The 23,731-nt window shown below is 37.3% G+C and overlaps 1 protein-coding gene across 1 annotated transcript; it reads right to left on the bottom strand.

The window, feature by feature from the left end:
* Positions 1-471: 471 nt before the first annotated feature.
* Positions 472-22,305, bottom strand: LOC127861546 (39S ribosomal protein L15, mitochondrial-like). The gene is made up of 4 exons (XM_052400153.1): positions 22,139-22,305; positions 10,163-10,317; positions 5,646-5,811; positions 472-1,313 (listed from the first exon to the last, which is right to left on the bottom strand). The coding sequence occupies exons 1-4, from the start codon at positions 22,238-22,240 to the stop codon at positions 852-854; spliced, it is 885 nt and encodes a 294-aa protein (XP_052256113.1). The 5' UTR covers positions 22,241-22,305; the 3' UTR covers positions 472-851.
* Between the last annotated feature and the right edge of the window lie 1,426 nt (positions 22,306-23,731).

Here is a 23,731-nt window from a genome sequence, read left to right as displayed (position 1 = left end):
TGCTGCATGTGATGATGTTTTAACAAATGTGAATTGTTCTTGTGAAGTTTTTTTTTACATTCATGAGCATTCAATTTGTTCATAATTAACAATATTAATTTAGCAAATATTGACCACACTTAGGTATAACATTCTTAATGGTTATTGGTAAATATTGATATATTAAGTTACTAGCCTCCCTCATGGTAAAATCAATCCGTACAGGCTAATCAGGGATGATACGGTTCTTTCCATTTTTATGGTATTTTTTGTCTAAAAGAAGTCTTTTCTAAGGGAAAATCTAGTTTTGGACCACACAGGCTAATCTTGCACCGCACTTGATGTGCATGTATTAAACCCCATTTTCCCAAAGCAGGGGTAATATCATTCACTATCTGCACAAGACATCCTTAACTCTTGACCACATATGTATTTTGACGCATTTGTAGTTCCTTAGAAAGTTAAATGTAATTGAAGACTTTTCTTACTAAATTCAAGTTTGAAGTCTTTATTTCCAAGATATTTCCAGATACTGATGAGCAGCAAACAGCATAAAACCTGCACAGACTGTGAGTTGCTCGCAGGTTGTTCTGGTTTTATTCTGATTGCAAAAGCCATTTTCACTTTGCTTCTGATGGGGAAAGGATAGACAGCACAGTCTATTGTTATCCACTCGGGTCTGTGGAGCAGGTAAGGTGACAGTCCACTGACTTTACAATGTTTTAATGAAGACTGTACTCTAAACACAAAAAAACAGACAAACGTATTATCCAGACTTTTTGCATACACGATATTTTTAACAATTAAAAAATCATACTATGTTTAGTTTTAAAGGTCATTAATATCAACAAGCAGCATTCTCTGGCAACAATTCAAGCATGATAATATTGCAAATAATCATCATCTTTGGGCTTTATGATTACTTTGTCCTTCAAGCAAATCACCCAGCCTGGATTCAATCCAAAGAAAATCTGTCTCGGGTCCTTCTGTTTCTTAAACAGTTCCGCATTTGGTCCATTTTCATAATCTGGTGGCTCATAGCCGTATTTTTGTGCCAATTCAAACCGCGCATGTCGGACTTTCTCGGGATCCGCAAGGTACCCTCGCTTTTCTGGGTTTGTATAATACTCCAGGGCGTCTTTAGGTGGCAAGGAGCATCGTGGTATTGGGACACCTTTCTTGAAGAACCACTCAGGGTCCACTATTGCTTGCAAACTCGGAAAGTCAAAGAAGCGTGTGGTGATCATACCTCCGTTACGCTCGATCGCTGCTATGGTTGATTCTTCCGCCCACTGTACTTCAATGTTGACACGCGCTGTGAAAATATCAGCACCCTGAAAAGTGAGCAAAAAATTTATTAGAGTCGATCCCCCAAAAGCCACTCAAGTATCATTGCAAAGTAGTTTTCTTTGTTTTTTTATTTCTAAAAGATGACAACAATTTTTAAAGCTAGTGTTTTTACTTATGAATCAAAAGTTCATGTTAATTAGCCGGATTTTTTTCGAAAAAATCTCGGCTTATAGATTGATGTTGTCGGGCGGGCGGGGGGGGCGGGCGGGCGGGCGGGGTGGCGGCGTGCTCGAAAATGTTAAAGTTCTTATTTCATGGTATAACTTTGGTATGCTTGGACCTAGAGTCTTCAAACTTGACATGAAGGTTGGCCAGGATTAACAGATGACCACTGGTCATTTCAAGGTCATTCATTTGAAGGTCAAGGTCACTGTGACCTTCAATATAAAAAATGTTAAAGTTGTTATAACTTTGGTATGCTTGGACCTAGAGTCTTGAAACTTGACATGAAGGTTGGCCATAACTAGTTAGTAACCACTGGTCATTTCAAGGTCATTCATTTGAAGGTCAAGGTCACTGTGACCTTGAATGTAAAAATGTTAAAGTTCTTATTTCATGGTATAACTTTGGTATGCTTGGACCTAGAGTCTTCAAACTTGACATGAAGGTTGGCCAGGATTAACAGATGACCACTGGTCATTTCAAGGTCATTCATTTGAAGGTGAAGGTCACTGTGACCTTCAATATAAAAATGTTAAAGTTGTTATAACTTTGGTATGCTTGGACCTAGAGTCTTGAAACTTGACATGAAGGTTGGCCAGAACTAGTAAGTAACCACTGGACATTTCAAGGTCATTCATTTGAAGGTCAAGGTCACTGTGACCTTGAATGTAAAAATGTTAAAGTTGTTATAACTTTGGTATGCTTGGACCTAGAGTCTTGAAACTTGACATGAAGGTTGGCCAGAACTAGTAAGTAACCACTGGACATTTCAAGGTCATTCATTTGAAGGTCAAGGTCACTGTGACCTTGAATGTAAAAATGTTAAAGTTCTTATTTCATGTTATAACTTTGGTATGCTTGTACCTAGAGTCTTCAAACTTGAAATAAAGATTGGCCAGTACTAGAAGATGACCACTGGTCATTTCAATGTCATTCATTTGAAGGTCAAGGTCACTGTGACCTTAAATGTTAAAATGTTAAAATTGTTATAACTTTGGTATGCTTGGACATAGAGTCTTCAAACTTGACATGAAGGTTTGCAAGCACACTTAGATGACCACTGGTCATTTCAAGGTCATTCATTCTAAGGTCAAGGTCACTGTGACCTTGAATGTAAAAATGTTAAAGTTCTTATAACTTTGGTAGGTAAAAATGTTAAAGTTCTTATTCCATGTTATAACTTTGGTATGCTTGTACCTAGAGTCTTCAAACTTGACATAAAGGTTGGCCAGTACTAGAAGATCACCACTGCTCATTTCAATGTCATTCATTTGAAGGTCAAGGTCACTGTGACCTTCAATGTTAAAATGTTAAAATTGTTATAACTTTGGTATGCTTGGACCTAGAATCTCAAACTTGACGTAAAGGTTTGCAAGCACACTTAGATGACCACTGGTCATTTCAAGGTCATTCATTTCAATGTCATTCATTTGAAGGTCAAGGTCACTGTGAACTTAAATGTTAAAATGTTAAAATTGTTGTAACTTTGGTATGCTTAGACCTAGAATCTCAAACTTGACGTAAAGGTTTGCAAGCACACTTAGATGACCACTGGTCATTTCAAGGTCATTCATTTGAAGGTCGAGGTCACTGTGACCTTGGATGTAAATATGTTAAAGTTGTTAATACTTTGGTATGCTTAGACCTAGAGTCTTCAAACTTGATATGAAGGTTGGCCAGAACTAGTAGATGACCACTGGTCATTTTAAGGTCAAGGTCACCGTGACCTTGAATGTAAAAATGTTAAAATTCTTATTTCATGGTATAACTTTCTTATGCTTGGACTTACAGTCTTCAAACTGGACATGAAGGTTGGCCAGCACTAGTAGATGACAATTGGTCATTTTAAGGTCATTGAAGGTCAAGGTCACTGTGACCTTGAATGTTAAAAATTAAAAGTTGTTTTAACTTTCGTATGCTTGGACATGGACTTTGCCATGACTAACTAATAAAAAAATTGAGATCAAACTTTCCTAGTTGTCAATTCAAGTTCATATTTGTGACCTTAAATGTTATTGTTGTTCATGTATATGCATGCATTCAAAACATAACACAAGGTTTGCTCATGCCTTGAAAAGTACTTACATTTCATTTTGACCTTTGAACAATATTTCAGTAATTTAAGTATTGCATTGACAAAAACACGAAAGGTACTTTCCTGTCATTTAAATCAAAAATCCGGCTTCAATGCGGTCATCTCCGACCGCGGAACTCTTGTTAAAATGATTAAAAAACTATTTTGCTTTAATGTTTCGTTCATAACACACATGCATTAATTAGTGAGAGTAAGACATAACAAGAGCACCACCTAGCGGGTGCAGACCGCTCATCTATTTTTCTTTTTAAAGGTAATGTGACCTATCTCAATACTTCAATAAAAAAGGAGGGAGGGGTGGGGGTGGATAGGGGTGTATTATAAGTGTGGGGGTGTGGATATTTATTAGATAGCTGTAGGTAAGTGTTGTTTTGTCAAAGTATGAATCAAATCTGATCATAAATAAAGAAGTTATGGCAATTTTAGCAACATTTAATAATTTGATCTTGAGAGTCAAGGTCATTCAAAGGTCAAGGTCAAATTCAACTTGCCAGGTACAGTACCATCATGATAGTATGAAAGTATTTGAAGTTTGAAAGCAATAGCCTTGATACTTAAGAAGTAAAGTGGATCTAAACACAAAATTTAACCAAATATTCAAAGTTACTAAATCAAAAAAGGGCCATAATTCTGTCAAAATGCCAGTCAGAGTTATGCAACTTGTCCTGTACAGTCCTCTTATGATAGTTAGCAAGTGTTCCAAGTCTGAAAGCAATAGCTATAATACTTTAGGAGTAAAGTGGACCAAAACACAAAAGTTGACGAAATTTTCAATTTTCTAAGTATAAAGGGGCCATAATTTTGTCAAAATCCCAGTCAGAGTTACATAACTTTGCCAGCACAGTCCCCTTATGATAGTAAGTGTTGCAAGTATGAAAGCAATAGGAATAAAGTGGACCTAAACAGAAAACTTAACCAAATTTTCAATATTCTAAGTATAAAAAGGGCACATAATTCTGTCGAAATGCCTGCCAGAGTTATCTTACTTTGCCTGCCCAGTCCCCTCTTGATAGAAAGTAAGTGTACCAAGTTTGAATGCAATAGCTTTGTTTTTTTATGAGAAAAGTGGACCTAAACACAAAACTGAACCAGACACCGACCCCGACGCTGAAGACCAGGTGATGACAATAGCTCATAATCTTTTTTTCAAAAAAAAAAGACAACCAAAATTAAGATACAGGATAATATGTCATACAAGCTACATATCTTAATTCCTTAATGAAGACAAGAAACCGTCAGAGATGGGTGATGCTCCCCAAAGGTTTTTTTTTGTCACAATATTGCACTATATATTCAGATAAAAGGAAATGTCTTGAGGGCACAGTAGTTGGGGGGACAATAATTTTTTTACAGAAAATTTCAAAGGGCCATAACTCTGTGAAAAATCATCCGACCAGAACCCGCTGATAATATGCACATCTCCTCTTGGTAGTGAAGCTTCCCATAAAGTTTCATTGTTAGCAATAGTTGCTGAGAAATAGCCCGGAAAAATTGTGCACGGACAGACACACTGACGGACAGACGAAGCGGCGACTATATGCTATAAATTTTTGGGGAGCATAAAAATTGTAAATTAGATATTAATTAACACGTTTGGATAATCAAGAAGCAGGCACAGGTTAATATGAGCCTAGTTCTGGGAAAACTGCACTTAATGCACAGGCTGATATCAGGGACGACACTTTCCGCCTTAACTCTTTCAGTGCTGGAACCAAATTTTGAAGGCCTTTGCAAACAGTTTGGATCCAGATGAGACGCCACAAAACGTGGCGTCTCATCAGGATCCAAACTGTTTGCTATTCTGATAGTATTCTTTGAAAAAAATTGAAGAAAATGCTAATTTTACAAATTCAGCAGACGGCATTTTAGCAGACGACAAATAACCCAGCATGCAAAGGGTTAACAGGATTTTTGCTAAGCAGACTGCTAAGGCAAATTTGTGATGAGACGTAACGCACATGCATTAAGACCAGTTTTTCCAGAACAAGGCCTACAGTTTTTTTAGGAGCAAACCGTCTTGATTTATAATCAATTGCAAGGTGGCATGTTCCTAGTATACCTCATCCGTCAAATTGATCCCATACTCCTTGTCTTTGGGATTCAACTTATAAATAGCTGAGTTACATATGGCGTTCAGATCGATGGGTTGTGAAGTATCAACTCTACCAAGATCAATCATGCGCTGCAACGTGTGAAGGGTCAGGGGAGGATACTCGCGTCGTAAACTGTAAACACAGAAACCAATAGTGATTGATTATCCCCACGTTTTTCGGAGAAAAAGTGGGGATATTGTATTGATGTGCGTCTGTCCGTCCGTCCTGGCCACCTGCTCCTCCTACACTATTAGCACTAGAACATTGAAACTTACATGCATGGTAGCTATGAGCATATGTGCGACGACAACAGTGACGGAATTTTGATTTGACCCCTGGGTCAAAAATTATGGGGTTGGGGCGGGGCCAGATCAGAGATTTTCACTCATTTTTTATGTTATTTTACATTAACTTCTTCATTTCTGCACCGATTTACTTCAAATTGATACTGAGCCTCTCTTATGACACTAAGGTCAATCACAACTATGCATGGCCCCATTACAAACCCTGGGGCGCTCCGGCCACACAGACCATGCCCACCCAAAATTGCCTTTTACTATAATTTCATCATTTCTACACCGATTCACTTCAAATTAAGACTGAACCTCTCATATGACAATACGGTCGATCTCAGCTATGCATGGCCCCATTTCCAACCCTAGGGCATCCCGCCCACACAGGCCACGCCCACCCAAAATTGCCTTTTACTATAATTTCTTCATTTCTACACCGATTCACTTCAAATTGATACTGAACCTCTCTTATGACAATTCGGTCAATCTCAGCTATGCATGGCCCCATTACCAACCCTGGGGCGCCCCGCCCACATAGGCCATGCCCACCCAAAATTGCCTTTCTTCATTTCAACACGGATTCACTTCAAATTGATACTGAACCTCTTTTATGACAATACAGTTAATCGCAACTATGTACGGCCCCATTTCCAACCCTGGGGCGCCCCGCCCACATTGGCCACGCCCACCCAAAATTGCCTTTTACTATAATTTCTTCGTTTCTACACCGATTCACTTCAAATTGATACTGAACCTCTTTTATGACAATACGGTCAATTTCAACTATGCATGGCGCCATTACCAACCCTGGGGTGCCCCGCCCACATAGGCCACGCCCACCAAAAATTGCCTTTTACTATATTTTTTTTCATTTCTACACCAATTTACTTCAAATTGATACTGAACATCTCTTATGACAATACAGTCAATCTCAACTATGTAAGGCCCCATTACCTACCCTGGGGTCCCCCCGCCCATAACAGGCCACACCCACCCAAAACTGTCTTTTACTATAATTTCTTCATTTCTACACAGATTCACTTCTAATTGATACTGAACTTCTCTTATGACGATACGGTCAATCTCAACTATGTATGGCCCCATACCAACCCTGGGGTGCCCCGCCCATAATAGGCCACAACCACATAGGCCACGCCCACCCAAAATTGCCTTTTACTATAATTTTTTCATTTCTACACCGATTCACTTCAAATTGATACTGAACCTCTCTTATGACAATACAGTTAATCTCATCTATGCATGGCCTCATTACCAACCCTGGGGCACCCCGCCCACAGAGGCCACGCCCACCCAAAATAACCTTTTACTATAATATCTTCATTTCTACACCGATTCACTTCAAATTGATACTGAACCTCTTTTATGACAATACAGTCAATCTCAACTATGCATGGCGCCATTACCAACCCTAGGGGGCCCCGCCCACATAGGCCACGCCCACCCAAAATTGCCTTTTACTATAATTTCTTCATTTCTACACGGATTTACTTCAAATTGATACTGAACATCTCTTATGACAATAAGATCAATCTCAACTATGTATGGCCCCTTTACCAACCCTGGGGCGCCCCTGGGTCAAACATGCGGCGTGGGGATACGCGTCGGCCTCTGCGGCGCCATTTCTAGTTACAAAATACATTTGTTGTCAGTCAGTCGGATCTGGAAACAGGCAGCGCATTCTTTATGCTACAAAAAATTATCCATATCCTTTGAAAAGCGTGGGGATATTGTGGCTATCTCCGCCGCCCGTCTGTCTGTCAGTCTGTCCTGGCCACTATTATCTCCTACACTATTAGCACTAGAACCTTGAAACTTACACACATGGTAGCTATGAGCATATGTGCGACGGTGCACTATTCAGAATTTTGATCTGACCCCTGATTCAAAAGTTATGGGGGTTGGGGTGGGGCCGGGTCAGAGATTTTTACTCATTTTTTTAGGTTATTTTATTATAATTTCTTCATTTTTACACCGATTGTCTTCAAATTGATACTGAACCTCTCTTATGACAATACGGTCAATCTCAACTATTCATGGCCCCATTACCAACCCTGGGGCGCCTGCCCACATAGGCCACGCCCACCCAAAATTGCCTTTTACTATAATTTCTTCATTTCTATACCGATTCACTTCAAATTGATACTGAACCTCTCTTATGACAATACGGTCAATCTTAGCTATGCATGGCCCCATAACCAACCCGGGGGCGCCCCGCCCACATAGGCCACGCCCACTCAAAATTGCCTTTTACTATAATTTCTTCATTTCTACACCGATTCACTTCAAATTGATACTGAACTTCTCTTATGACAATACAGTTAATCTCAACTATGCATAGCCCCATTACCAACCCTGGGGCGCCCCGCCAACATAGGCCACGCCCACCCAAAATTGCCTTTTACTATAATTTCTTCATTTCTACACCGATTTACTTCAACTTGATACTGAACCTCTTTTAAGACAATACAGTCAATCTCAACTATGTATGGCCCCATTACCAACCCTGGGGCGCCCCGCCCACATAGGCCATGCCCACCCAAAATTGCCTTTTACTATATTTTTTTTCATTTCTACACAGATTCACTTCTAATTGATAATGAACTTCTCTTATGATAATACCGTCAATCTCAACTATGCATGGCCCCATTACCAATCCTGGGGTGCCCCTGGGTCAAACATGGGGCGTGGGGATACGCGTTGGCCTCTGCCGCGCCATTTCTAGTATTCTTTTGATACCAATGGTCTTTGAAATTGAACACAGACACACAGCATTTGCCTAGGTATGAGTGAGTTTTCAGTCCTGCAGTGGAATTAACGAGATTAACGATCTTATAAACTAATGCCAACTTTAGATAAATAGAATAAAAACATTTACACTAGGGCTTTAATTTAGATGTGTTATAGTTTTGCCTTTTCCCACTCAGACGTGAAATTAAATGGCTATATGCAATCAATCTTAAACCAGAAAAGCCTGGCAGTACATGTAACTCAGCAGAACCTTACTGTTACAAGTGAAGCCTTTTAAACTTGAATCTAGTACAAAATGTGTACATTTTATATAATTTTCTCAAAGAAAAGGGGAACAATTGTGGCAGAGTATGTATCTGAGTAGTAAAGGTTTGAAGAGACCTTTTTGTTAATTTACAAAATAGAAACAAAAGATGTATTTGTCAGAAACACAATGCCCCCTAATGCGCCACTTTGAATATTTTTTTACCCCTTGACCTTGAAGGATGACCTTGACTTTTCACCACTCAAAATGTGCAGCTCCGTGAGATACACATGCATGCCAAATATCAAGTTGCTATGTTCAATATTGCAAAAGTTATGAAGAAGGTTTAAGTTTTGGTAAAAGTTTTTGAACTTTTTTTTTACCTTTGACCTTGAAGGATGACCTTGACCTTTCACCACTCAAAATGTGCAGCTCCATGAGATACACATGCATGCCAAATATCAAGTTGCTACGGTCAATATTGCAAGTTTATGAAGAATGTTAAAGTTTTGGGACACACTGACACATACAATGACAAAAACCAAAAACAATATACCCCCGATCTTTCTATCCGGAGCATTTTCTTTTGTCAGATTCGCAAATTTTCATAGTAGTTATGATATTTGCGCGGAAACAGTTAAAATGAACATGTACTATGCTCTAAAATATCCATTATATGCATCTTTTAATGATTTAAAACCCTTAAAATTATAAAGCGTTACAAAAACAAAACGATTGAATAACTTGGAGAGTTCTGTTGTTATCTTTATATATTGTGACAGTACAACGATTGCTTATATTAAGTATAAAATACACCACACACTGCATGAGCACGGATGGCCGAGTGGTTAAACTGCTCGACTTTTACTTCAAGAGTCAGCCAATTGCTCCCAGTTTAGGATTACTTTTTTTTCCTTTCCTAATTTTAATTTTGTTTTTAGTTGAGCTATTTAGCTCCAATTTTTACATTTATCAATTTAAAGCAATTAATGACAAACTTCAATACATGCCAAAATCTGTGAAAACGTCTTTTTAAACGCTAAAAATCCTCCCAATTAATGCCACTTGAACAAAAAAACACTCACTGATGGCCTTTGTAATAAGGCTCTTTGGGTATCTGAAAACACTCACTGACGGCCTTTGTAATAAAGCTCTTTGGGTATCTCAAAACACTCACTGATGGCCTTTGTAATAAGGCTCTTTGGGTATCTGAAGATAGAAAGGTGTGTTGTTTCCTTCAAACCCAAGACGTGGCAGTGTAATTCGTTGACCCTGACCTTTGTTACCGCGCCCACTCTGTGTCCCTTTTGCACGAGATCTGCGCTGCTTCACCTGATTAGACCCAAAAATATAATAAATCATGCAAAACTGATTTATGTGCAAAGACTTATATTTACAAACAAAAGCTGTGTTTGTGAAACACAAGTTCCCCTTCTGCGCTTTTGCGCTGCACGGAAGCTATTTTAGAAACATGGTTATATTTTGAATGTAAAGGTCCCAGTGACCTTGACTTTTGACCTAGTGATCTCCAGGTTTTTTTTCTCCACTTTTTGGGAAGATAGCCCATGGCTTTGGAATTGGGAATTTTATCGGCATTTTCATGAAATTGGGAAAATAAATTCATCAGCCTTTTTTTTCCAAGCGAAAAGTCCACTGATTAGGGAAATACTAAATTTGATATAACTCTTTATAATCATTCAAATTAAAAGAACAAAATCATATAATACTTTGTTAGATATAATTGAATTACAATTGAGATAAAATACGCATTAGACCCTTTTTTTTTTTTGGAAATTGGAAATTTTTTGCCACATTTTGGGAAAAAAGTATACTTTTTGAGATTGGGAACATAGCCGAATTTCGGCTATAAAATCGAGCCAAAAAAAACCTTGGATCTCAAACCATGTTTGATTGTAGATCTCAATGAGATGCATGCACATGTGAAGTTTAAAGAACATAGACCCAAAAGTATTCATTTTATGAGCAAGGTTAAAGTTTTGGGACAGACACACACATACAATGACAGACAGTTGATCGGTACTGATACTTTTCCCCTCTTATATTAAACAATTGCTGGTCATATTCAAAGTTAAATTGTTGGACTGGTTTTTTCTTAGTGGAAAAATTGCAGCAGTTTATTCTGCCCACCCTAAAGTGAGCTTATATCTAGTATTGTTCTTCTTGAATGCTTTGAGCTTTTAAGTTCTATGAGTACCTACCTACAGCTCAAAGTTCTTCCTGGTTAAACCAAAAACCATGTTAACAAATAATGTCTCACTTATGACTATACAATCGAGTTAAATCAACCTAATACATTGCAAAAACACAATGCCTGTTCCCATCAACATCAACGTGCGTGTATATTGTGGATAAATGCTTGAAGCAAAAACTTGATGAACAACAGTCATCAAACCAAAGAAGAAGTTTTGAACTGACAAATGATCTATCTTAGGCAGGTTTTGAAGAACAAGAGGGCCATGATGGCCCTGTATCGCTCCACTGCTGAAAAAAGGCTGAAACAAATATTCTCTGCATGTGCAAAAACTTAAATATAGGCCCTATTTAAGCACATAGACACTTTTGTGACCCCCTGGGCTTGGTCAAATTTAACCCCAGGGGAATAATTTGAGCAAACTTTGTAGAGGACTACTATATCTCACTACATGTACATACAAAATATGGTAGCCCTAGATCCTAGATTTAAGGACAAGAATATTTTTAAAGTTTTCACAAAATAAGTAAGATATATGCGTATATTATCTTCAATTTTGTGACCTGCGGGTCAGGCTCAAATTTGACCCAAAGGGCATAATTTGAACAAACTTGGTAGAGGACTACAAAATGTTACTGCATACCAAATTTGGTAGCCATAGTCTGAATGGTTTTCGACAAGATGATTCCTTAAGATTTCACAATATAGGCGCTTTATAAGCGTTTATTCAATTTTGTGACCCCCCCCCCCCAGGGCAGGGTCAAAGTCAGGGTTTTCCCCAGGCCATTTAAGCGCCCCTTGCAGGCGCTTGAATTTCGAAACCAGAGTCCCCGGGGCACTTGAAATTTTCCGATCAGTGTATTTTTCAGTAAAAGAAAGTGGAGATTGTCCAAAAAAAATGATGGTTTGTCTATCAGTGTATCAATATTCCCTGTTTTAAAAGAGCACTCGGTACCTACTTTCACAAGTAAACACCACATGGGGTAATGGATAATCCACTGATGCGAGAATAGCATGACGCGCGTATCGATTATTCTAGCCACATTACACAGTCATTTAAATGCTGACAAGGATGTATCTGGTAACTTTCCAGTCGTCAAACTGTGAAGTTCATCGTCCAATCGGTTACGCGAATGCTTATGAGGGCGGGGTTAACTATCGACCATTATTTTTGATTGACGTCGGGCATGAAGTAAGAGTTTATCGACGCTTGATTAGCAAGAAGTTGTACCATTTACGTAATATAAAACCGGTAATTAGTACAGTACAGTACATTAAAGACGGTTTCTGGCATCATCATCACACCTTTTTACTGTAAACGAGTGTTACCTATGACTCATAATTAATACGAGAAATTAATTGCAAGTGGTAAACAATTAATTATTATAGCGAGCAAGTTGTGCAAATGACTCCCGGTTACAATTATGTGATAACAATTTAATTCCAGTACATGTATATTTCATCATGTCCATTTATAGAACTGATTCACCTCGTTTTTCTGACATTTATTCGACACGTAATGCGCTTAACAAATTTTCGTTGAATTAATTACGCACACTTGTAAATGTTTCGTCCGATAATTGATAGTTAGAAGACTGGTGATGGCAACCGGCCGTGATCCTCGTGGACAACGTGAATTTCACGCATAATTCCGTCAAAACAAGTATTCGACTCGTAAAGTGTTTAAACAAATTATCGTTGAATTTATAACGCAACGGTTAAAGGGGCCTTTTCACAGATTTTGGCATTTTTTTAACTTATTCATTAAATGCTTTATATTGATAAATGTAAACATTGGATCATAAAAGCTCCAGTAAAAAATCAAGAAAAAAATAAAAAAAAAGGAAAAGAACATTGCCCGGAGCAGGTTTCGAACCAGTGACCCCTGGAGTCCTGCCAGAGTCCTGAAGTAAAAACGCTATAGCCTACTGAGCTATTCCGCCGAGTACACATTCTTGATGTATTTTATACCTTATATAAGCAATCTTCGTAGTTTCACAAAATTTAACGACAAAAACAGAATTCTCCAAATTATTCAATCGTTTCGCGTTGCAACGCTTTATAATTTTTAGGTTTTAAAATCGTCAAAAGATGCATATAATGGCTATATTAGAGCATGGTTAATGTTCAGTATTACTGTTTCCTCACAAATATCATAACTAAAACGAAAATTTACGAATCTGAAACAACTTTTTTCAATTTTGTCAATTTACCAAAGCGTGAAAAGATCCCTTTAATATTTGTTGAAATCTCAAATGGGAATAATTTAATTTGTAATCCGAAACCCATTCCCGTAAGTCGATGTTAACGCGTTTTTAATCCGAAACACTCTTCCAAATGTAAATGTTACCGCAACGTTAAATATTTTTGCTTCAAATTAGCAGTGCAAATTTATTTTGTGTCGAATCTTTTTCTCAATTAAAAAGAGCGCGAAAACTATGCAGCATGTACAACGTCGCGTCATTTGCATACAAAAGCGTGCGTGTATTGAGCGTTTTAACAAGCACACAACTGGTCAGGGGATTGACGCATATTCAGAGGCAATATCTCATCAAATCTATAAACAGTCACTTAAAAAATGGCAAGGTTTGTGTTAAAGAAATAATTGAGAGCTTTTATCGTAAATATTTACCAAAAAGTGATTGATAAAAACGGAATAAACGGGATTATCGGGTAATAAATAGAAACTTGAAAAGTAGTAAGTATACAGTAATAGAGTCGGGTTGAAACGGATGTATTGGGGAATCGTTTGAGTGGGGATTTTACTATCTGTGCGGGAAAGTTTTAAAACAATTAAACAATATAAAAAATATATTTCTAAATGACTGGGGGATTTTTTTTGATGAGTCATAGCGCACCAAATGACGTCTTTTGACGCTGTTTTTCTTTGAGTTATAACGCACCACAGAACGTGCATTGACACGTTAAATTAAAAAAATCAACGTCGGGAGGGGACACCAACTTTAAGTTGACCCCAGAGGCATTATTTGAACAAACTTGGTAGAGGTTTATTAGATGTCACTACATACCAAATTTGGTAGCCCTAGGCCCAATGGTAATGGACAAGAAGATTTTTAAAATTTTCACAAAATAGGCCCCATATAAGCGTATGTTCAGTTTTGTGACCCCCCCCCCCCCGGGCAGGGTCAAATTTGACTCAAGGGGCATACTTTGAGCAAACTTAGTAGAGAACTATTAGATGTCACTACATACCAAATTTGGTAACCCTATGCCTTATGGTTAAGGACAAGAAGATTTTGAAAGTTTTCACAGAATAGGCCTTATATAAGCATATGTTCAATTTTGTGGCCCCCAGGGCAGGGTCAAATTTCACTCCTGGGGCATAATTTGAACAAACTAAGTGAAGGACTATACAATGTCACTACATACCAAATTGTGTAGCCCTAGGCCTAATGGTTATGGACAAGAATTTTTTTAAAGTTTACACAAAATAGGCATTATATAAGCATATGTTCAATTTTGTGACCCCCGGGGCAGGTTCAAATTTAACCCCAGGGATAAAATTTGAACAAATTTGGTAGAGGACTATAAGATGTCACTACATACCAAATTTGATAGCCCTAGGCTGGATGGTTATGGACAAGAAGATTTTTTAAGTTTTCACATAATAGGCCTTATATAAGCATATGTTCAATTTTGTGATCCCCTGGGGCAGGGTCAAATTTGACCAAACTTGGTAGAGAACTATAAGATTTCACTACATACCAAATTTGGTAGCCCTAGGCTCAATGTTCATGGACAAGAAGGTTTTTAAAGTTTTCACAAAATAGGCCCCATATAAGCGTATGTTCAATTTTGTGACCCCCAGGGCAGGGTCAAATTTACCCCAGGGGCATAATTTGAACAAACTTGGTAGAGGACTATAAAATGTCACTACATACCAAATTTGGTAGCCCTAGACCCAATGGTTATGGACAAAAAGATTTTAAAGTTTTCACAAAATAAGCTCTTTTTAAGCATATATTCAATTTTGTGATCCGTGGGGCAGTTTCAAATTTGACCCCTGGGACATAATTTGAACAAACTAAGAAGAGAACTAATACATGTCTCTACATACCAAATTTGGTAGCCCTATGCCATACAGTTATGGACAAGAAGACATTGAAAGTTTTCACAAAATAGGCCTTATATAAGCATATGTTCAATTTTGTGACCCCCGGGGCAGGGTCAAATTTGACCCCAGGGGCATAATTTGAAGAAATTTGGATGAGGACTATTAGATGTCTCTACATACCGAATTTGATAGCCCTAGGCCCAATGGTTATGGACGAAAAGATTTTGAAAGTTTTCACAAAATAGGCCTTATATAAGCATATGTTCAATTTTGTGAACCCCGCGGCAGGGTCAAATTTGACCCCAGGGGCATAATTTGAACAAATTTGGTAGAGGACTTTTAGATGTCTCTATACACCAAATTTGATAGACCTATGCCCAATGGTTATGGACGAGAAGATTTTGAAAGTTTTCACAAAATAGGCCTTATATAAGCATATGTTCAATTTTGTGACGCCCGGGGCAGGGTCAAATTTGACCCCAGGGGCATAATTTGAAGAAATTTGGTAGAGAACTATTAGATGTCTCTACATACCAAATTTGATAGACCTAGGCCCAATGGTAATGGACGAGAAGATTTTGAAAGTTTTCATAAAATAGGCCTTATATAAGCATATGTTCAATTTTGTGACCCCCAGGGCAGGGTCAAATTTGACCCCTGGGGCATAATTTGAAGAAATTTGGAAGAGGACTATAAGATGTCTCTACATACCAAATTTGATAGCCTTAGGCCCAATGGTTATGGACAAGAAGATTTTGAAAGTTTTCACAAAATAGGTCTTATATAAGCATATGTTCAATTTTGTGAGCCCCGGGGCAGGGTCAAATCTGACCCAAGGGGCATAATTTGAAGAAATTTGGTATAGGACTATTAGATGTCTCTATATACCAAATTTGATAGACCTAGGCCCAATGGTTATGGACAAGAAGATTTTGAAAGTTTTCACAAAATAGGCCTTATATACGCATATGTTCAATTTTGTGACCCCCAGGGCAGGGTCAAATTTGACCCAAGGGGCATAATTTGAAGAAATTTGGTAGAGGACTATGAGATGTTTCTACATACCAAATTTGATAGACCTAGGCCCAATTGTTATGGACGAGAAGATTTTGAAAGTTTTCACAAAATAGGCCTTATATAAGCATATGTTCACTTTTGTGACCCCCGGGGCAGGGTCAAATTTGACCCAAGGGGCATAATTTGAACAAAAATTTATAGAGGACTATTAGATGTATTAGATGTCTCTACATACCAAATTTGATAGACCTAGGCCCAATGGTTATGGACGAGAAGATTTTGAAAGTTTTCACAAAATAGGCCTTATATAAGCATATGTTCAATTTTGTGACCCCCAGGGCAGGGTCAAATTTGACCCCTGGGGCATAATTTGAAGAAATTTGGAAGAGGACTATAAGATGTCTCTACATACCAAATTTGATAGCCTTAGGCCCAATGGTTATGGACAAGAAGATTTTGAAAGTTTTCACAAAATAGGTCTTATATAAGCATATGTTCAATTTTGTGAGCCCCGGAGCAGGGTCAAATTTGACCCAAGGGGCATAATTTGAAGAAATTTGGTATAGGACTATTAGATGTCTCTATATACCAAATTTGATAGACCTAGGCCCAATTGTTATGGACAAGAAGATTTTGAAAGTTTTCACAAAATAGGCCTTATATAAGCATATGTTCAATTTTGTGACCCCCGGGGCAGGGTCAAATTTGACCCAAGGGGCATAATTTGAACAAAAATTGGTAGAGGACTATTAGATGTCTCTACATACCAAATTTGATAGCCCTAGGCCCAATGGTTATGGACGAGAAGATTTTTAAAGTTTTCACAAAATAGGCCGTATATAAGCATATGTTCAATTTTGTGACCCCTGGGGCAGGGTCAAATTTTACCCCAGGGGCATAATTTGAAGAAATTTGGTAGAGGACTGTGAGATGTCTCTACATACCAAATTTGATAGCCCTAGGCCCAATGGTTATGGACAAGAAGATATTGAAAGTTTTCACAAAATAGGCCTTATATAAGCATATGTTCAATTTTGTGACCCCTGGGGCAGAGTCAAATTTGACCCCAGGGGCATAATTTGAAGAAATTTGTTAGAGGACTAGTAGATGTCTCTACATACCAAATTTGATAGCCCTAGGCCAAATGGTTATGGACAAGAAGATTTTGAAAGTTTTCACAAAATAGGCCTTATATACCCATATGTTCAATTTTGTGACCCCAGGGGCAGGGTCAAATTTGACCCAAGGGGCATAATTTGAAGAAATTTGGTAGAGGACTATTAGATGTCTCTACATACCAAATTTGATAGACCTAGGCCCAATGGTTATGGACGAGAAGATTTTGAAAGTTTTCACAAAATAGGCCTTATATAAGCATATGTTCAATTTTGTGACCCCCGGGGCAGGGTCAAATTTGACCCCAGGGGCATAATTTGAAAAAAAATTGGTAGAGGACTATAAGATGTCTCTACATACCAAATTTGATAGCCCTAGGCCTAATGGTTATGGACGAGAAGATTTTTAAAGTTTTCACAAAATAGGCCGTATATAAGCATATGTTCAATTTTGTGACCCCCGGGGCAGGGTCAAATTTGACCCCAGGGGCATAATTTGAAGAAATTTGGTAGAGGACTGTGAGATGTCTCTACATACCAAATTTGATAGCCCTAGGCCCAATGGTTATGGACGAGAAGATATTGAAAGTTTTCACAAAATAGGCCATATATTAGCATATGTTTAATTTTTTGACCCCTGGGGCAGATTCAAATTTGACCCCAGGGGCATAATTTGAAGAAATTTGGTAGAGGACTAGTAGATGTCTCTACATACCAAATTTGATAGCCCTAGGCCAAATGGTTATGGACAAGAAGATTTTAAAAGTTTTCACAAAATAGGCCTTATATAAGCAAATTTTCTATTTTGTGACCCCTGGGGCGGGGTCAAATTTGACCACAGGGGCATAATTTGAACAATTTGAAAGAGGTTCACCCAAGGAACATTCCTGAGAAATTTCATCAGAATTGGTCCAGTACTTTAGGAGAAGAAGATGTTTAAAGAAAAAGTTAACGCAAGTACGGACGCAAACACGCCCGCATGACGGACACAGGACAATGACATAAGCCCTGCTGGCCTCTGGCCAGTGAAGCCAAAAACTGTGTATCAGAATTAGTTGATTAGACATGAGATCTATCTTGCAACGCATTCCCCAGATAGTCTATGTTTATTTTTAAATTCGGAATAATTAGTATTGTCAGTTCATTGCAAAAACTTACAGGTTTACCTGAACAGTTGATGTGTTTGAAAATTGGATAAACATCTTTGTTCTGCACCACACCATATCATGTACACTGTTTTTATTTATGCATTAGGGCATACATGCCATAATTTTTTAGGTCCAAAGCGGGACATTCCATAAAAAATTGTCGGGACATTTGACCAAAAAGCAGGACACCTAAAACGATCTATCATTCCACCTTTACTATAGTCAGTATAGTACTAACAAAAACTCTTGATACTTTTATTCAAGAGATAAAACATCTGATATGAAGCATGAAATCTAAAACATAACAATAACAGTTTTATTAAATAAGACAATAGCAAACAACGAAGATAATATTCATCTGTTTAAGAGTACAAAATCTAGAACATTACGACAACAATACTCATTATATTAATTTCAATGGCAAAAATTGACGCAGGGGAGGCTATCCAGTTGACTGAAAGTACGGGTTACAGTACACTATCTACCGAACAGTTACATCAGTTACACACGGAATGCGCGGGCGTACACATTTCCGTATTTTGTTTTCTTCTTATATACACAGATTAAACATTAACTGAATTGTGAATTGTCAGGCGCTGTATTGGGGTAGTGTCAAACTGTCATGAATAACAACACGCTGTTTTTATTACAATAACACAAGACAAGATGGGTACCACTTTTACTGTTTGTTGCGATGTTGTTTTAAGGTTCATGTAGAGGCTTCATTTTGAAAAATGTGGGACCCCTAGCATTGAACTCAAATTTGACTAAAGGAAGAGTGCCACATTGATAATGTATACATATATGCTTTCATGGATGTTTTTCCTTCAAACTGCTACCAATTTTGTACATCAACGTATCATAACATCCACAAAATCAATCAAAATACAAAGAGATTTTAACACTAAAATATACATTGTTTTCAAAAATCTGAATCATGTTTATTCCACATATTTCGGCGGAAAATTATATAACTAGTGAATGATATCGACATTGACGAGGGCAAGTTACGCTTAAATAGTAAAAAAAGTTTGCATATCTAGAAATATCAAAACTCGAACACATGTCATTTCATCACCATGGGGGAAGCCATTTTTAAATTAATAAAATAGAAAGAAACATGCTAAAAACTCACTCATCGCCTAATTGACATTCCATACGGTTGACGATGACAAATGCATTGAATTGTAATCTTTCCGTTGATGTTTGCAAACTGCACGATCAGACCTCATAAACACTCAAAAGAATAACTATGTAAGAAGCATTTCACCAATGTTTACAATCGTTGTCGAATCACATATACTTTATTATTGCGCATAAAATAGTGCGCTTACAGACTGACAGAAAGATCTAGATTACTCCGTTCAATTCATCACGGTATACTATTCTATTGATAATATATAATAATACATCGCTTTAACAATCTAAAAGTAGTAATAATTCTTTTAAACGGAGTTTTTAAAAACGAAAGTGAAAACAACGGAAGTTGGTTGGATATTCTGTGAGATGCACTTCGGCTCCAGAAAAACAATACAAATGAACTAAAAAGACGTGTGGGGGACAATTTTCAGCTGGAAACTATTTCAAATAGGGTAAGTGATGATATCTCTACGCGGTCATTTCTGTTATTTAGTGCGATCTCTTGCTGATTAATGTTAATAGTTGTTTTACAAGTTGCCACCAAACTGTCAAAATAAGCATGTGTTATCTCAGGTATGTGTATACACATACCCGGTTTTCTCACCACTGCACGTGGTTTCGACCGATTTGTTTTGCACGTTTTTCTACGGATCACAGCGATGGCCACGCTTTCAAATGGGTAGAAGGAATCGAAATATAAAATCAATCGTTTTGCCAATTTCTTTATATTCCTTTACAATTTTATATGTCGTCTGCAATCTATTTCAATTTGAGATGGTTTAAAATTTGCAATTTGGTTGAGAGGTAAATAACTAAATTGTTAAGCCTTTGAAATAGAATTGTGACTCTAATTATCCACCATACCTGGATTGTTAAAAAGTAGTTACGTTTTAGTTATTTTTAGAACTATGTTTAGGATATTTATCCAAAAAAGGCAGTTGAATAAAAACTCATTTGTTGTTTTATGACAATAATTTTCTGTGAAATGTTGCTAACTTGACCTTGTATATGTATATAGCTTTGTATTTATTCAACTTAAGGTAGTGCATATCATTCCTAACTTTAGATTGAGATTTTGTAAATTAGTGTAAAAAAGTAGTGGTTTTAAACCAAAATACGAATAAAGCACACAAATATTGAATGTCAAAAATGTGTTTATGTTATTCTATCCGTCTTTAGCTTTAAAATGATATATAGTTTGACCATATTGTACCACATTCAATGAAGAAAAACCAAAGCGAAGTTTTAATGAATTTTATCCCCCCCATGAACCTTAAGCATGTGTCCATGCGCAGTTTGTTACTTGTCAATTGTTGCGGCTTTTGGAGTAGGGTCAAACTGTCATGCATAGCACCTCGTTGTTTTTAGCTTAATTGGAGTAGGGTCAAACTGTCATGCATAACACCTCGTTGTTTTTATTACAATTACACTAGACAGGATGGGTATCACTTATTGGACTGTTTGTTGCGATTTTGGTATATTGTACATTCGAAATATCCCGCTATATTGGAACTAAACATTGAATGTAAAAGACTCATTTATGACGTAGCGTTAATTTTACAAAACAATTGTTTTGTAAACCGTTTCAAACAAATACAAAATAAACACATTTTCAACATTTATTTCATTATAATAAAACTATCGATAGCAATAAGCGACCACTATCTTGAAGACGACCATGGTGTGAATGCCTGATAAAATCAATAATTAACCGATAAATCGCTGATAAGGTGTCATAAACAACACTGGTACACATGAGAAGTAGAATCGGATTGTTAATTGGGGGCAATAAAGGGATTAGCGGTGTTAAGTGTTAGCGAAACAGAGCTTGAATAGCAAATTTTATTGGGAACCTATACACCTTGCATCGTTTTTTACGAATGTCGGGACAAATCGTCTCATGGCGGGACGGCGGGACAAAGGGCCCAAAAGCGGGACTGTCCCGCCGAGATCGGGACGTATGGCATGTATGCATTAGGGATATATTCATGATCAATGTGTTTGTTTTTTATGCTGAAAACAGTTCATGTTGCTCTTATAACTGATAAAAGTGCCGTCTAGATTCCAGGCCGTGAGTTTAAATGAAAAAAAAACCTGTATCAGTTGCATTCCCAGCGACCCGGAAGGTCAATAGCTGGGCGACGGAATTTATAGAAACAAGTCAAATGTCAGTGAGAGCTCTTGTCCTACAATATTCGTACATTTTTAAAGTTTTTACGAGAGTATTAGGCTACTTTTTTCACAAAGAATATCAAGCGAATTAAGCCTATCAAAAAGCATTGCTAAATTCGCGTTAAATGTTATACTCAATAGACCAACTTTCATCCGAAACATTAATTTATCCGAAATGCATGCAAATATCATCCGAAACATTAATTTATCCGAAATGCATGCATATATGAATAATTCAACAGATCAAGAAAATATGCAATATAACAATACAAACCTTTATTAGATATGCAGCTGGTAGAGGCTTAAGGGCACTTAAATTAACTCGTGGTGCTCTCCGTATAAGGTTAAGTGCCTTTTCTGGCAATTTTGATGCCATGTTTTCAATGTCAGGCTCTTGTTGTGTGTTGATATTATCAGTTTTCGTGAGGCACGCAAAGGTTATTTTTCACTATATTTCGGATCAGAGACCGACCCTAACAGAGACGACGATAGACCGTGATCTATGTTTATAAATATAAATGAATCTAATCATTTATGTTTATTATTACATATTGATCTAGTGATGCAAGCCTCTAATTATAAATGTATACGGTAGCAGGCTTTTTTGACCCCAAGCTTTTTCGGCCCAGTCCGATAATTTAGATCGATTCGACTTTTTCGGCCCTATATTCTATTACACATTTTCCTTAAAAATTAATGGATTACAGCGATGCGTTTGTTGGAAATAAATACAAATATATTAAAGGGATTTTTTAAATGTTAGATGTTAATTAACTAACACAACTGCAATATTTGTATTAAATGATACATTTATAATTACATGGAAAAAATAACTTAGCTGAAAATAGTGACCGGGAGCTAAAGACTCAAACGAATACTCGCTACCACTACATCACGCATGCTATTAATTTAAGTTCGTTCATTAAATGTTATATGGGAACTGCACGATTTTGCTAAATTATCGACGAAACACGTTACACACGCTATATATTTTTATGATTTGGATGAATTAACATTATTGAACTAATCCAATTTTCGTGCCTGGATAGAATGCATGCATGTTTAATTAAATCTATAATAGTTGTTGTTGGTAATTTTGCCAAACTATGAACATATTTCTTTTCGACTACTTGCACAGATTAAAAAATAAATAAACATTTTTAATCGGGGAGCGAAATGCCACTGATCACGTAGATGCATACTAAAAATACGGCTTTGTTATGGAATTATTGGCGTCGCACTGAAGTGCGGCGACTAGTATGTAATAAGTTTTTTTTTCGCTTATGGGAGGAGAAGTTATTTTACGGATCAATGTATACTTTTTTGTTGTCAGAATATCTTGCATAGTGGTGATTTGTTGTGTAAATTAGTGTAAATAAGTACTGCATTTGTGCCTATTACATTTACTACAACATTTATTGCCAATAATGCAAAGCTAATTCTTTTAATTAATAACTGATCACAGGGACTGGGCAATAATAAAAGATCACAGGGACAGGGCAAATACGCGAACCGGTGAAACTTTCTGGTTTTGTATAAAACAATACTTCTTTATTCCACTATCATAGCAACCACCTAGTTACTAATAAAGGCGCTATAGAGCGCGAAGCGCGACACGTATTATTAATTGTAATAATGAGTCTTGATAAAGGAAGCAGCCGCTTATCAATGAGGAGCACCATCACAGCACCCAAGTCTCATTACTATCAAGTCCTCCTACAGGTTTTTTTGAGAAACACATATAGAAGGCCGCAGGCCTGATCCGTATCTTGCCAGTGGTATGTACCCTTTGGTATGGACCGTTAATCCCGCTCACTATCCGGCGTTTAAACTTCCGGGTTTACATTTAAACCGACTATTAATAGCT

Source organism: Dreissena polymorpha, chromosome 16 (assembly GCF_020536995.1).
Source record: "Dreissena polymorpha isolate Duluth1 chromosome 16, UMN_Dpol_1.0, whole genome shotgun sequence".
Taxonomy (NCBI): domain Eukaryota; kingdom Metazoa; phylum Mollusca; class Bivalvia; order Myida; family Dreissenidae; genus Dreissena; species Dreissena polymorpha.
Note: the sequence above shows the minus strand (reverse complement) of the source record. Positions and strands in the feature narration are given on the sequence as shown.